At 40.7% G+C, this 15838-nt stretch overlaps 2 protein-coding genes across 3 annotated transcripts in view; one reads left to right on the top strand and one right to left on the bottom strand.

Moving 5' to 3' along the window:
- CIDEC (cell death inducing DFFA like effector c) overlaps positions 1 to 15838 on the bottom strand; it is a 188533-nt gene that overhangs the window by 140884 nt on the left and 31811 nt on the right. The window lies entirely within an intron of this gene.
- The window catches only part of FANCD2 (FA complementation group D2), a 71295-nt gene that overhangs the window by 49630 nt on the left and 5827 nt on the right, over positions 1 to 15838 (top strand). For both annotated transcript variants that reach the window (XM_059663506.1, XM_059663505.1), the window contains exons 29-41: positions 989 to 1129; positions 2382 to 2498; positions 3189 to 3317; positions 3456 to 3574; positions 8096 to 8206; positions 9446 to 9576; positions 9769 to 9862; positions 10352 to 10474; positions 11334 to 11427; positions 12650 to 12721; positions 13441 to 13479; positions 14465 to 14539; positions 15240 to 15314. In XM_059663506.1, coding sequence (XP_059519489.1) covers positions 989 to 1129; positions 2382 to 2498; positions 3189 to 3317; positions 3456 to 3574; positions 8096 to 8206; positions 9446 to 9576; positions 9769 to 9862; positions 10352 to 10474; positions 11334 to 11427; positions 12650 to 12721; positions 13441 to 13479; positions 14465 to 14539; positions 15240 to 15314 — 1320 coding nt within the window. The remainder of the gene's footprint in view (positions 1 to 988; positions 1130 to 2381; positions 2499 to 3188; positions 3318 to 3455; positions 3575 to 8095; positions 8207 to 9445; positions 9577 to 9768; positions 9863 to 10351; positions 10475 to 11333; positions 11428 to 12649; positions 12722 to 13440; positions 13480 to 14464; positions 14540 to 15239; positions 15315 to 15838) is intronic.

Genomic DNA, 15838 nt, shown 5'->3' on the forward strand with positions numbered 1-15838 from the left:
TCAACCGAAGGACTTGTATGCATGCATATAAGCATAACCAATGGCCATAAGACACTGGGGGGTAGGGGAGGCCAGGGGATTGTCAAGGGCGGGGGGAAAAATAGGACACATGTAATACCCTTTGTAATACTTTAAGCAATAAAACTATTAAAAATAAAAAAATGTTAATTTATGCCCTGGCTGGTTTGGCTTATTGGATAGAGCCTTGGCCTGCGGACTCAAGGGTCCTGGGTTCGATTCTAGTCAAGGGCACATGCCTGGGTTGCGGGCTCGGTCCCCAGTAGAGGGCGTGCAAGAGGCAGCAGATCAATGATTCCCTCTCATCATTGATGTTTCTCTCTCGCTCTTCCTTTCCCTTCCTCTCTGAAATCAATAAAAATAAATTTTTTAAAAAATTAATTTATTTTCCAGTTACAAGCGACATACAAAATTATATTAGTTTCAGGTGTACAAAATAGACATTTATATACCTTATGAAGTGATCACCCCAATAAGTCTAGTGCCCGTTTGACACTATAATGCATAGTTATTATAATATTATTGACTATATTCCTATGCTGTGCTTCACATCCCCATGACTATTTTTATAACTGGCAGTTTGTACTTAATTTCTTTCACCTTTTTCACCCATCTTTCCCTACCCCCTACCCCCGCCCCATCTGGCAACCATCAGTTTGAAGAAGTCAAATCTTTCTGACCATTAAGCTCGTAGTTTTCTGTACTACACCATAATGCCTTGATCTGTCTAATAGTTCATCTCTAAGTAGAAAGCAATCAAGAACCTTGATGTGTGATGTATATCCCAATATAAATTAGGTGCTCTGACTTAGGAATATTTAGAGACTTTGGTGAAAGGAAATTGGTGATACAATGAAAATGTAACTTTTTGCATAAGTTAAATGCATGATTGCACTTCACAATCTTCATTAAAAATTAGACTAAGTAGAATCCTCATTTATTCTGTTGGTTGCTGCTACTTTCTCCCTAGGAGTTCAAAGGGAAAGAAGAAAAGACAGTGTCACTTCAGAATCACCATTTATTATTCCGAGAGCTGGACATGGAGGTCTTCTGTATTCTGCGTTGTGGGCTTCTGACCAAGTTCATCTTAGATACTGAAATGCACACTGAAGTAAGTGACAGCGATGAGATCCCAGAATTAATCTTCATCCAGAAAGCGCCTCAGCTCTAATCTTATTTGAAAAAGAGCACCATGACATTGAGAAAAGTTGGACTCTGGCTTCCAAAGCATTTACGTGTGAAAGTAATGATGAATAGTCATCTTGATGTTTACAAGTTTTAAGTTTTTTACAATGTGCTAGACCTTATAAAAGATCATGCTAATGAGGTGATCTTATCTTAGTTACTAACTATAAGCTGTTTATATTACTTTTGTAGAGTAGCTCTGTCTTGATTTATAGAGGTCAGTGCTATTTTCATGGCATTTGATCTGCATCCATGAGATGCTTATCAGCACTTTTTGTATTTGCCAATCATCCAGACATTGGCACTTCAGTAATTCATACCACATGATGTTTGCCTTCAGGTAGTTCATAATCTAATAAAGGAAGTAGACATAACTAGCACTATGTGCTATGTTGATGGTCTGAACTGAACTGAGTACCAATGAAACTGAGGAGAGAATGGTATTTATGAGGAAGTTAGAAATGGAGGACATTTTCACAGAAAAGCTAATTTTTGATGTGGGATTTCACCAGAGTAGACGTTCTCCAGGTTTAGTAAATTGAGAAATAGCAGATTTTTATAAGACAGTAAGCTCCTTCAGAATAGAGACAGTATCTTTCCCCCCACTCCCCAACCCCCTCCCCCTTCAATCTTTCTACATAGCTTGTACTTGGAGATTTGCCATAAATGTATACAATTTGGAGTAATGTATTTCACCAATTCTGTTTCTGGAAATGTACTACACTTATAGAGATCCTGCCCAGAGTTAACAGCAGCAAAACATTAGGAGAACGAATATGAAAGAATTATTTAATGAACAGAGAAAAGTAAAATTCCCTTGAATTAGTCATTTTTTTATCTTAGGGTACTTAGGAAATGTACCTCGGGCCCACTGCTGGAAAGATACACAGAGGCATTTATTTCTAGAGAAAAATTATGTCTTCCAAAACTATACTGCCTGTTAAAATTTTATTTTGATCATTTGAAATTTTCTTTTACTTCAGAAATGCTTGACTGTTTGATTTGTTAACATAGCACAACAGCCATTTATTTATTTATTTGAGGTCGGGGAAATTTCCCCCCTTTTTAGTAATGGTCAGGTTCTTCATCCATTGGGAAGACTGAACATAAAAATGTGCTCCCCTAAGTAGATGGCTAGAACATGGTTGTAGTTATTCTTTCCTTATTCCTTGTGATAGGCTACAGAAGTTGTGCAACTTCAGCCCCCTGAGCTGCTTTTCTTGCTGGAAGATCTCTCCCACAAGGTGGAGAATATGCTGACACCTTCTGTTGCCAGGAGAGTCCCCTTCCTCAAGGTAAGTATAGGCAGAAGCACAGGCCCTGACTTTAGTGGACTTGAAAACAAATAGGTCTTAGTAATGAATAAGTTAGCATTTTCTTTGGCATAATGTTTGGGTCACTGGGTAGAATGGTAGCAGCTTCATTGCCAGACCATATTCACCTTGTGTAGAAAGAAACTCTGAAACAGAAAACAAAAAGCCACCCAAAACAGGGAAGTATATGTCTAAGTGCCCAAGCATTCCTGAATCCTCTTCTGTACTTGGGTTTTGGTTTTAACAGCCTCCCAAACTAAGCCCATGCCCATACAAATGTGCCATAGCATCTGGTGAAGCAATTGGGTGGTGCAAACAACAAAATGTGAAAATTTTAGGTGTAAGCATTTAAGCATTAACACACCCAGTTACTTGGTCCTTTCTTGTTTGTACTTATTTTTTGCTCTATATTCTTATCAGCCTAAATTATTTCTATTTCTGTGTGAGCTTTATGGGTCTATACTTCTCAAACAGTAGTTGTACTCTACAGAAGCCAATATCTTTGTTGTTTGATGACAAAGATCCTTCTTTCAGAATAGAGTCTCAGGCTAGCAGTTAAGTTGTTTATCCACCCTACCTGGTGGCATAGGCTTAACTAACCCCATAGTGAGCTTTTAATTTCAGGGAAGCTATCCAGCAGTTTCTTCCCCAGTAACTCTGAATTTATTATAGGGTAAAGGAAACCAGAATATTGGATTGTCACATGTCCAACAGAGAACTGGCCAAGAAATTGTTCATTGTATTATTCAACTGCTGACCCCAATGTGTAACCATCTGGAGAACATTCACAACTATTTTCAGGTCAGAAACCTATCTTATTATTATGGAGACTTAGAAATTACTAAGTTAACAAGATACTTCATTTTTGGTTAAGAAATATTAGAAGAAAATGAGGGCAATTGCTGAAGCAACTGTCCTAAAAGCATTTTTTACTTTTAGTGCTTACCAGCTGAGAATCACAGTGTAGTTGATGGTCCAGGAATGCAAGCTCAGGAGTACCGCCTAATGTCTTCCTGTTATCAGAGGCTACTGCAGATTTTTCATGGGCTTTTTGCTTGGTGAGTATGTGGCAGGTATGAAAGGTAGAGACAATCCAGTATGTACTTGCTTTACTTGACAGTCACCAAGGAACTTAGGTATAGAAAAGAAGGAAAAGGCTCCAAAAACGGAGGTAAATATGATGCTTTATTTTTGGAGTGCTTTTGTCTGCATCATTTTATTTGATCTTGCATCCTCTGTATCTTACGGAATTGCTGTTATTTACTTATTTGAAAATTATATGACTTGCTTTTGGCTAGCCAATTTGACCATCAGATTCTTAGCTGAGTTTGTAGGGGCAAACTTTGTGTAATAACACTGGAGAGATTGTTACTTAAAAAGTTGTCATTAACAAGCTCTGGATAAATTCCAGATTATGTGGTAAAGAACTGAGCACAGTTGGAGCTGGGGTATTTGTGAGTGCCTTCATGGAAGCAATGGGACTTCATCTGGCCCTTGAAGGGTAGATGGCCTCTGGGGAAGGCACAGACTGGGTGAAAGGAGAAATGAGGGAATTGTGTTCTTTAAATGCTTTTGTTCCTCAGGGCTGGGCCCTTACTCCTCTGTCCTCATTAATAAGTTTCCTGGGCAATCTCACCCAAGCTTAAATTTGTGCTAAAATTTGTCTTCTGAGCTACAGGCACTTATATTCAACTGCCTATGCAACACTCTTAGATGTCTCTTTAACACCTCATACTCATCATATCCAAAATGAAGTGTTTCATCTTTACCAGCGCTCCTTCAGCTTTGCCTGGCTAGGTAAATGGCACCACCAGCTGTCTCAGGCAGAAACCAGAAGCTATTCTTTGTGCCTTCCTTTACTGTCCATATTTTTTCTCTCCCACATCTGATCACAAAATCCTGTTGTTTTATGTTCTAAATAGCATCTTAATAGCCATCTCATTCTCCACTGTTTTCAGACTCCCATCATCTCTCACCTGGACTAGGTTAGTTTCACATTTGGTGCCCTCTCATGGTCCTTTCTTTACACAGCAGTCAGAGTAATCTTCCCAATGCAAACCCAGTCTTACCCTGTCCCAACTTTTGTTTCTGATTGCCCTTAGATTTTACTTTTTATTATTACTTATTGATTTTTAGAGAGACAGGAGAGAGAGAAACATTGATTTGTTATTCCACTTGTTTTTTCATTCATTGGTTGCTTCTTGTATGTGTCCTGATCGGAGATCAAACCCTCAACTTTGGCATATCAGGATGATGCTCTAACCAACTGAGCTACCCAGCTAGGACCCCCTTAGATTTTTCTGGAGTTCAAACTCTTACCTAGATTCTAAGACCTTTTATTATCTGACTGCTATTCTACTTGTCTTATACCCTATATAGCTTTCATCTGGAAGGCTTCACACATTCTCATCCTTCTACCAGGATCCCCACATTTCTTGATCCCCATTCATTTCTAACTCAGATTTTTCTGAGTTAGAAAAGCATTCACTTCCTCAGGCATCTTCTCTGACCCCTAGGCCAGGTAAGCCTCCTTCCTGCCTCTCTGACCCCTCAGTTCTCTTCTATTACTCTGGTATCCTCTTACGATGAAACTTATTACTTGTTGTTATAATTATTTGTTCATTCATCTTCCCTTCTGGATTGTGAGTTTTTTGAGGGCTAAGAACAGTCATTGTTCTATCCTCAATACTTAAGAACAGAGCCTGATAAAGATTTGAATAGATGCTTCATCATGGAAATATACTTACGGCAAATAAACACATGCAAAGATGTTTAATAGCATTAATTATTTAGGAAATACAATTAAAAATCATTGCATGGTTAAATTTAAAAGGTGTACCTTTTTTCTTTTTTAATCCTCAGCTGAGGATATTTTTCCCATTGTTTTTTTTAGAGAGGGAGGAATGGAGATGGAGGGAGAGAGAGAAACATTGATGTAAGAAATCAATTGGTTGCCTCCCACACACCCCCCCCACTGGAGCTAGGGGTCAAACTCACAACCGTGGTACTTCCCCTTGACTGGAAATCAAACCCGAAATCCTTCAGTGCATGGGCCAATGCTCTACCACTGGGAAATACCAGCCAGGATGGTTCACCCACTTTTAAAAAAACTTTCAGTTCCTTAAGAACTTAGCCCTGGCCCTAGTCGGTTTGGCTCAGTGGATAGAGCGTCGGCTGTGGACTGAAGGGTCGCAGCCTCGATTCCAGTCAAGGTCACATGCCCAGTTGGGGGCTCGATCCTCAGTAGGAGTCATGCAGGAGGCAGCCAATCAATGATTCTCTCTCATCATTAATGTTTCTAACTCTCTCTCCTCTGAAATCAATAAAAATAAAAATAATAATAATAATGAAGAAGTTACCCCTGGAGCCCCAGCTGGTTTGGCTTGGTGGATAGAGCGTCAGCCTGCAGACTGAAGGGTCCCGGGTTCAATTCTCATCAAAGGCATATGCCCAGGTTGCGGGTTCGATTCCCTGGGGGGTGGGCGTGCAGGAGGCAGCCAATCAATGATACTCTGTCATCATTGATGTTTGTATCTCTCTCTCCCTCTTCCTTCTTCCCTGAAATCAATGAAAATATATTTTTTAAAAAAAGAAGTTAGCCTTGGACAGGTAGCTTAGTTGGTCAGAGCATCCTCCTGATACTCCAGGATTGAGGGTTCACTCTCCCGTCAGGGCACATACAAGAAGCATCCAGTGAGTGCATGGATATGTGGAACAACAAATCAATGTTTCTCTCTCTCTGTCCCTCCCCTTTCTTCCCCCTGTCTCCCCTCTCTCTGTCTCTCAAGTCAATAAATAAAAAATTAAAAAATAAAAAGTTAGACATACGCCTACCATACAACCCAGCCATTCCATTCTTAGGTATTTACCAAAGAGAAATAGGAGCATATGTCCACACAAAGTCTTGTGCACAAGTGTTTATAGCAGCTTCATTTGTAATAGCTCCAAACTAGAAACCACTCTATGTCCATTAATCAGTGAATGGATAAACAAACTATGGTGTATCCCTATGGTGGAATACTACATACAACAATATGGAAGAAAAAAGAATTATACTGAATTAAAAGCAAGACCATAAGAACCCAGCCAGTGTGGCTCATTGGTTGAGCGTCGACCCGTGAACCAGGAGGTTACAGTTTGATTCCCTCTCAGGACACATCCTTGGATTGCCAGCTCGAGCCCCTGTAGGGGGCATGTAGGAGTCAGATGATTAATGATTCTCATCATTGATGTTTCCATCTTTCTCTCCATTTCCCTTTCTCTCTCTGAAATCTATGAAAAAAAGACCATAAGAGTATGTGTTATTTGAGTCCATTTATATGAAAGTCTAGAAAAAGCATGTTATTGTGACAGAAGACAGGTCAGTGGTTGCTTAGCATTGGGTGGGAGAATGGAGGGAGGGATGGTTTACAAAGGAATATAAGGAAAGTTTTGGCAGTAAATGGATATGTTCATTATTTTCATTGTGATGATGGCTTCATGGAATTATATGTAAGTCAACTGGTAAATTAAATGTTTTGAATACATGCAATTTATTGTATGGCAATTATACCTCAATAAAACTGTCCAAAGAAAAAAGAACCTGACCCATAATAGGTCCTCAGAATATACTTGTTGAAAGGAAGAAAGACTGACTGTCACTGGTGATGTGGACATTTTTTTAGAGCAGATCTAGGGAGTCAGAATGTGCTAGGCCTTGAAGATTAGGCAGAAGAACTTGAAAGTTGTCCAGGGAAGCAGTTTTGGAGTTTTATGATCACACCATGATATAATGAAAGCAGTGTTGTAGGAAAATCCTTTTGGCAGGATTGTTCAGGGTGACTAGAAAGGAATGCAAAAAGACCAGTCAAAAGGTGTCGCCATGATCTAGGCGTGTGATGATAAGGACCTGGCCAAGAGTGATGGCCTTGGCTTGGAAAGAAAGGGACCAGAGGAAAGATAATCTGAAGATAGAATAGTTAAGACTTGGAGAAGGAATAAGTTCTTTATTGAGCACCTATTATGGATTAAACCAGTGGTTCTCAACCTTCTGGCCCTTTAAATACAGTTCCTCATGTTGTGACCCAGCCATAAAATTATTTTCGTTGCTACTTCATAACTGTAATGTTGCTACTGTTATGAATCGTAATGTAAATATCTGATATGCAGGATGGTCTTAGGCGACCCCTGTGAAAGGGTCGTTCGACTGCCAAAGGGGTCAAGACCCACAGATAGAGAACCGCTGGATTAGACATTGATTTCACAATTTGACAAAATTATTCCTGGTGGTTTGTTTGTTTGTTTAGAGAAGACTAAGACTTAAGTCTAAAATGTAGGGAATGAAGGAGAGCATTTTCCCTTGAAATTAAACCTAGGTGAACTGTTAGGTTTTGATGGAAAGACTGTTTAGGTACATTTCAACTTCTAGTCTGATACACAGAGCTGTCTGAATTTGGCTCTTTACTACTTTCAGTACTTTAGTTCTGCTTTTTCTTCTGTTGACTTACTGGTGGTACAGACTAGAGGCCAGGATCTTCAAATGCTGTCCAAGCAATCTTACTAAAACTAAGTTAAACCATCTTACTTTGACTTTCCCTTAGGAGTGGATTTTTTCAAGCTGAAAATCAGAATTTACTGTACTCAGCCCTCGAGGTCCTCTTTAACCGACTGAAGCCGCGAGAGCGTGACCAGTCCTTGGAGGAACTGCTTAGGTGGGTCCAACTACATATCCCAGAGAGTTTCCCAGGACACTCCTAGGAACAAGATTTCTTGGAAATAATTTGGGTGTCTCTTGGTAGAGAGGGAAATTGATAGAGTATTCAGATAAATCCTGAAGCATTATACACTGCTGAACAAATCATTCTAAATCTTCATGTATCTTTCATCATATAAAGTTTGTATTTTCAGGTAATGACGACAGCACTGACCATCTACAGTCAATTCTTGACTATCCTGAGACCTGCTCTGTCTCCCAGTAGGGTTGGGTAATTAGGTAGCAGCTAGTTGTCACTGATTGCCTGTATCCTTTCCCCAAACTTGGCAGAAAAAGAGCCTAGGTTGAGGGCTAGGCAGTGGAGGAGGGAGCTGAGGAGATCTAAGGGGCATGGCTCCCAGCCTCCTATCCCAACTTCAATCAGAGTTAATTGAGTCATTCTTTCACCTCCCCTGAGAGCCTACCAGTGTTCGGCAAACTGCGGCTCTTTGGCCCCTTGAGTGTGGCTCTTCCACAAAATACCGACTTCTGCGCATGGGCCACAAAGTTTCAGTCGCACTGTATGTGTGCTCCCGCATGTGGTATTTTGTGGAAGAGCCACACTCAAGGGGCCAAAGAGCCGCATGTGGCTCGAGAACTGCAGTTTGCCGACCACTGGGCCCTAGGCCATCACTGGATCTACAATCAGTACTTGTCATCTCTACCTTTAAGGCAGGACTTTATTTCATTTTAAATATACTACTTTTAAATTTGTTTGACCTCCTTCCCACCAATCAATCAGAAGTTGACTTTAGTTTTATGTCAGTTACAATTTTGGATTAATTGTGACTCCCATCTCCCCTTACCTCAGTGTACTGAAAGCTGACCATATATGGTATATTTATTAAAAGCTCTGCTTTATAATTTCCTTTTGCTTTGTCCCTATGAACCCAGAATTTAAACATTTTTCAATGTGTTGCTTAAGGCCTTAAAGAGCAAGTAATTGATACAGGTTGCACATATAAACATGGCCTAGACTAGTACATGGGAATCTTTGTATACATGACCCCTTCAAGGCCAGCATTCTACCCATTGGACTCTGTACTGTTCTGGCTTTCTCTTACAGGGAAAGAAGGTTGCTACTAAAGCACCTGAAAATGAGGATTCTGATTAACCATCACTTAAATGGACTTGGATAACTCATGAATTTAGATTATACTTGTGATGCTTTTTTTTTTTTTGCTTTTTTTCCTTACAGCCAAAGCTTCCATTACTTGCAGAATTTCCATCACAGCATTCCTAGTTTCCAATCTGCTCTTTATCTCATCAGACTTTTGATGGTCATTTTGGAGAAATCTAGAAATCCTGCTCAGAACAAAGAAAAAATTGGTGATTTACCCTGATTCTCTTTTTTTCCCCCTTCACAAATAGGATTAATATCTCAAGCTCGTAAGCTTGGGGCTTCCTAGGACCTTATATGTAAACTAGAGGCCTGGTGCATGGGGCTTGCGGGGGGGGGGGGGGGGGGTAGGTCTCCCTTAGCCTGGCCTGCATGAGATAACTGTCTTGTTTCTCCAACAGCTTCCCTTGCCAGACATTTCCTCTGTCGGATGTGGCCAAGTGGGGAAAAAGAGAAGAGCAGTATTCTTAATGACCAGCTCCATGCTTTGCTGAGGTAAGGTGCTCTGTTCTTCTCCATGAGCCAAGCAGTCTTCCATTTGCCACTGTTGGGGTCCCTCATCTGGGCAAAGACTAAGAAATTACCTTGGTTAGGGAGAACTTGGAAGCAATGAAGTCGATTTGAAATTAACAAAATTTAGGAAAGGTGGATCATAAGATCCTCTAGTTCTGTTTCCATTATCTTTATTATTGTTGAGTTAAAGGGGAAGAGGAGTCTGCAGTTATATCCTGCTTTGTTAACCAGCGAGTCAATTATTTATTGCCTACCATATCCAAGACACATTCATCACTTCCAAGGTGTCTAACTATTTCTAATTGAGACATTTTTTTCCTGCCTCCTATCATATTTCTGGAACCTTTATTTTAAAATATTTTTAATGTTAGTAGTTGTTTTAAAGCTTAATACCTGGTAATAGATCAAGAAAAAAATCTTGGTTTAGAAATTCTGTAACATTTGTTCATACTTTTGTGGCTGTCAATGCAGCATCTACCTGGAGCACACAGACAGTGTTCTGAAGGCCATAGAGGAGATTGCTGGTGTTGGTGTTCCAGAACTGATGAACTCTTCTAAAGATGCATCTTCTTCCACATTCCCAACGCTGACTAGGTAAGAGAGTTCTTTCCTCCAGTTCTTTTCAGTACAGTCATGCTGTCCAATATATGTAGTTTCCAAGTAACTACCTTACTCTTCATCTGATCCTGATAGAGGTAGTAGGTTCAGTTAACACATGGGATGTCCATTATGCATTCTTTCTAAGGGGCTCTCAGCCTAATTATGTGAAAGGACCTTTTTTTTTTTTAATTGATTTCAGAGAATAAGGGAGAGGGAGTGAGAGATAGAAATATCAGTAATGAGAAAGAATCAACGATTGGCTGCCTCCTGCATGCCCCTCACTGGGGCTTGAGTTGGCAACCCGGCATGTGCCCTGACCAGGAATCAAGCCTACGACCCTTCCATGCACGGCAACACTCTAACCACTGAGCACACTGCCCAGGGTTCACTTAATGGGTTTTGTGTCTCCTAATATTAATAGTTATCTTACATTTGTGTAGTATTTACAGTTTATAAAGCACTTTTGACATTCTTTATCTCAGTTGATCTTTTTAAGATTCTGTAATGAGGAAAAGGAAGGTCAGAGGAGGAACTTATTTAAGCTTATATGGGCAATAAAATAAATATGAAACTAGGAACCTAAAATTTGATTTTCTCACCACTTCTCCACTGCTCTTTCTATACCACCACACTATCTCCCTTCATAAAGTTAATTCCATTGTTTCAGAGGCCATCTTTTTGTGCTCATTTTTAAATTCTTATCAATTCCCCCTCCTCTTACAGTCAACCCCAGTGAAAGGACATTCAGAGAGGTGGGAAAGGAAATAACATTTGGTTCCTTGGCTTCTTCCCAGGTAGCTCTTTCTAACCAGTGCATCATTGTGTGGGCATGCATGCTCTTTCCCTCTCCTAGGCACACCTTTGTCATTTTCTTCCGTGTAATGATGGCTGAACTAGTGAAGACAGTCAAAGGTCTTCAGGCTGGCACAGCAGCAGACTCTCAGCAGGTGAGTCAAATACTCCCACCCCAAGAAATAGACTTTGGATTACAGTAAGTCCTCAATATCGTTGATAGGTTCTTGGAAACTACACCTTTACGTGAAACTTTGTATAACTGAACCAGTTTTACCATAGGCTAACTGATATACACAAGAGTTCAGTTTCTACAGCATATTTCTGATCACAAAACCAAACTTGTAAATAAAGACCTACAATACTTATTAAACATTGAAATGAATATGAGCTATACATATATTTAAGAAAGACTGATAAAAACAAGTAAGATAATTATTTTCCAATCCACTTATACCAGTTCAGAGTCAGGATGGTCAGAGCCAATCCTGGCAGCTCAGGGTGCAAGGAGGGAACCCACCCTAGACAAGATGCTCTTCCACATCAGGGCTCACACACACACAGTCAGGAACATTAGACATTCCAGTTAAGCTAATGTTCACATCTTTGGGATGTGGGAGGAAACGAGTGCTGGAAAAGACCTATTCAGACATGAGGAAAATGTACAGAAAGTGGCCCTGGCTTGAATTGATTTTCCCCCCATTGCCACAACAAAATAATGCTGTTACTCAGTGACCTGCTGTACTTTCTTGGGTCCGGGGTTTCTCCTAAGCTATTTCCTTTGATTTACTGAGAGCCAGGATTTTTTTCTCTGGCTTCATATCCTTTCCTTCTAATTGGAAGTGATGATTGGGTTCTGTTTTCCCTGGTTATTGCACGGGAAAAAGCCTGGACTGCTCCATAGGCCCTAGCTTTGGGAAAAAAATGTCTCTTTGCAGCTTCATGTGCCCGGCAGTGTGCTGCTCGTGAGCCGGCTTGAGGTAAACAAGCCTGTTTGAGATGCAGTGGTCCGGGGCATGGGTAGCCTGCTAACCAGAACTAAACTGGAACCACTAAGAGCACAGGCTTGCATAGGGAATCACTGAAGCCACAGGGAGCTGATGGCCAGTAGGTATATTTCAGAGGCTTTTCTCCGCCTGGATATTACTGAAGAGGAGTCATTTTATTAGAAAGTCTCATAAGGTATCCTGATGTTGTCATATATACACAGGCCTCAGATCCATCTGGGGGGTGCACTAGTTGCCTCATCTATTTAGCAGGGTAATTGGCTTATCTCTCTGAATATTTGTATGATTCAAGAACCATGTATTAGTAGGAATACAGAAAGAGACATGTTTTGTTGTGATTAGAGGTGCCTATATATTTGGCTGTCCCCAGGTTCATGAAGAGAAGCTCCTCTATTGGAACATGGCTGTTCGAGACTTCAGCATCCTCATCAACCTGATAAAGGTGAGTATGGAGGCTCCTTGACCCATCTCACTGGCTGCAGAAACCAACAAGGGTCCTGGTTTCCAAATGGACTCTCCCTGCTCCTCTCCTTACCCTGCCTTGGGGACCTGCTCTCTCTGTCGTCTTCCCTTGTGGACCTACCCATCCTGGATCACCCCTTCTTCTCTCCCCAAGTGATATCTTTTTCCTTCTCTCCCTTCCTCCTTATCATCTGTGCCACAATACTTACTATTTAATGGCTCCTTGCACATGTCATTCCCGCAGTCCCCCCACATCTTGGGTCCTCTGTAATCTGCCACATACCCTGCTATCTCCCTCTTCCAACCCTGAATGCCTTCATTACCCTGCACACACTCTGCTCTCACCTCTTCAGGGATTTTGCTCAGGCTACTCCCCGAACTTACAATGTCGGACTCTCCTTTCCACTCTCATCCACTCTTTCTTAAGGCTTCAGATCAACGTTTTGAACCTCTATAATGTCCTCTTCTTAACATCCCACTTGGAATCAATTACTGGTTCTTTTTTGCTCCCCTCTTCCTTTTCTTGAACTTTAATGATGATGATTACTTTACTCTTTGTGATTAATTTAACTGTTGACAGGCCTTCTTCATTTTAGAATTCTCTACCATACCCAGAGTTGTGCTTTGCACATGAGAAAGAAGCTGGGGTGCTCAATGAAGCAGACCTCAGCTTTGGTTTCTTGCCTTTCATCTCTCCAGGTGTTTGATAGTCGTCCTGTTCTGCATGTCTGTCTGAAGGTGAGAGGATGACCAGAGCCCACTTTGGTATTTACTCTTCTCTGGACAGGGCATCAGCTGGGAAGAATTGCTTAATACTTTGCTCACAAGCCAGAGTCTCCAGAATCTGTGCTAACAGATGATAGTGTAGAAAAAACAGTGGATACATTTTCTTATCCTAGTTGGATAACAAGAGAACCAATTTTCCTATGACTTTGAAAACTTTTGGTTCAAGTTTTAGAACGAGGAGGCGTGGCTTCAGGAACAATAATCACTCCCTGCCATTCCTTCCCAGGCAACAGGGAGGAAGGAGGAATACATGATTCCTCTTTTTAAAGCCATGGGTAAGAAAAAATAAAAACTAAATAAATAACGCCTATTGGTGGCTACTTGAATGTGAGAGCTGATATCCTCATAACTGCTGAACTCTCAATTGAGTAACCCAAGATTTGATGGTATATCCAGTGGGTTAAGAGCTAGTGAATGTTATGGGGAGAATGCCTTTTCCCCATTCCTGATGGTTCCTTCAAAGTGGATGTCACCGTATTCTTATCTCCTGGCTTCTGCCTTTTTACTCACTCCATCCTGATGCTAGTATAGGAGATGCGGGAGTAGGGGGAGTGACTTATCTGATTGGTAAATTTGGCTATTGGGCATGTGCTTTCTTAGCTCTACCAGATTTTTTTCTTCTTGGGAGTAAGTTGTCCCCAGGGAGCTGGGATTCCCTTCTGTTCTTCTGTACCCTCATTCTTAAGGTGAGCAAGGCCCCTCCCCATTAGCTGTGTCTAGGTTAGTTAGGTAAATCTGCCTAATTCTGCGAATAGTTAGCAAGCCCATTTAGTTTTACATTAAGCTACATTCTCCAAATTAACCTTTTGGACACCTCCCAATTTATTTTTTATGCACAAAAATAAAGTATTTGGATGATGTTATGTTGCTTCAGGCAGGGGCTTTTTAGGTGAAAGACCTTAGCTAGCCTCATCACCAGTATTTCTTTTTTCTGCAGTATGGGCGTCTCTTTGTGGAAGTATTTCTGAAGCAGTGTATGCCGCTCCTAGACTTCAGTTTTAGAAAGCACCGGGTAAGAACTGAGAGCAGAGAACTAAAACATTCTCTATACAGTTTGTTCAGAAGATACATGCATGGTGTCTCTTGGACTGGGCATGGGGGCACCTTTGGTCTACTTCACCTGTCACCCATTTAGATGGAATATTCCAAAGTAGGCTGAGCTGAGACCCCTTCTGTTTGAAACCCACCTTCCTTCTTCTACTCCAGATCTGGGGGTGGTCGTTCCCTATAGCTTGATTTTATTGTTTTGCTGCACTCCCAGGACCTCTATCGGTGTGTTGTTTGCTTATTCTTTTGTGCTTCTCTGGGTCTACTTTCAGGAATAATTTTTTTTTAAACCCACTTATTTCATAAACTCTTTGCTGTTATAATGGATAATCTTGAGAGTTTTGTTTTTTGTTTTTATTTTAGTCAAGTGGGATCCAGGGCTGGAGTAGTGAAATAGGATTAAAAACATGATTTCTTACATATATTTATCAAATTGAACTTTGTAGAACACTCTTACAGAATTTGATTGCTTTCTCCTAACCTAGAAATAAAGGAGGGAGGACAGTTAGAAAGCACTTCTATTTAGGGCCAAATTAAGATGATTATTGATACACAGTTGAACTTCAGGGTTTATCCTTTTTGGAGCCCTTGATTGCAAGGGTATCTTGCATCTAAAATGAAATGAGAGTATTTCAGATGGCACTTATGCATTTTGTTGGTTATAGGAAGATGTTCTGAGTTTACTGGGAACCTTCCAGTTGAACACAAGGCTGCTTCATCACCTGTGTGGGCATTCCAAGGTAAGAGGAAAAGCAGATCACATTACCCACCTGCTTGTTGGCTTCATCGACAGTTGTGATTGGGAGATACATAGGCTTCAGTTTCTTCTTCCTTTTTTACATGTCTAGAGCTTTTCTTTCTGAGACCGTGTCTGCCCAAAGGCAGTTTATTTAAAGTGGTCAGATCTTTAGGTGCTGGTTAAGAATGGACAATCATCTAGAGAGGAGTTTTCTGCATCTGAAATTTGACCCAAACTCCATAGCTCTATTTCCTTCTTTGGTGAGAGAGATAGAACATTGGTGTATGTGTTACTGCTACAAAATACATAGGGTAGGCGGAATTATGTAACTAATGACTGTGGGAGACAAGAGGTGGTTCTAAAAGTAGCTATCCTTAGCACTTTTCAGCTGTGCTGCTTGTCAAGAAACACATCTATCTCCTGTGAGAACATTTTAGCATTAAAGGACTTTTCCACTTGCCAACTACAGCTGAACCATTGTCTCTTTTTGTCTGAACCATAGAGTTCTGCAGTCACTGGAAAACC

The sequence above is a fragment of the Myotis daubentonii genome, chromosome 14 (assembly GCF_963259705.1).
Source record: "Myotis daubentonii chromosome 14, mMyoDau2.1, whole genome shotgun sequence".
Classification (NCBI taxonomy): Eukaryota; Metazoa; Chordata; class Mammalia; order Chiroptera; family Vespertilionidae; genus Myotis; species Myotis daubentonii.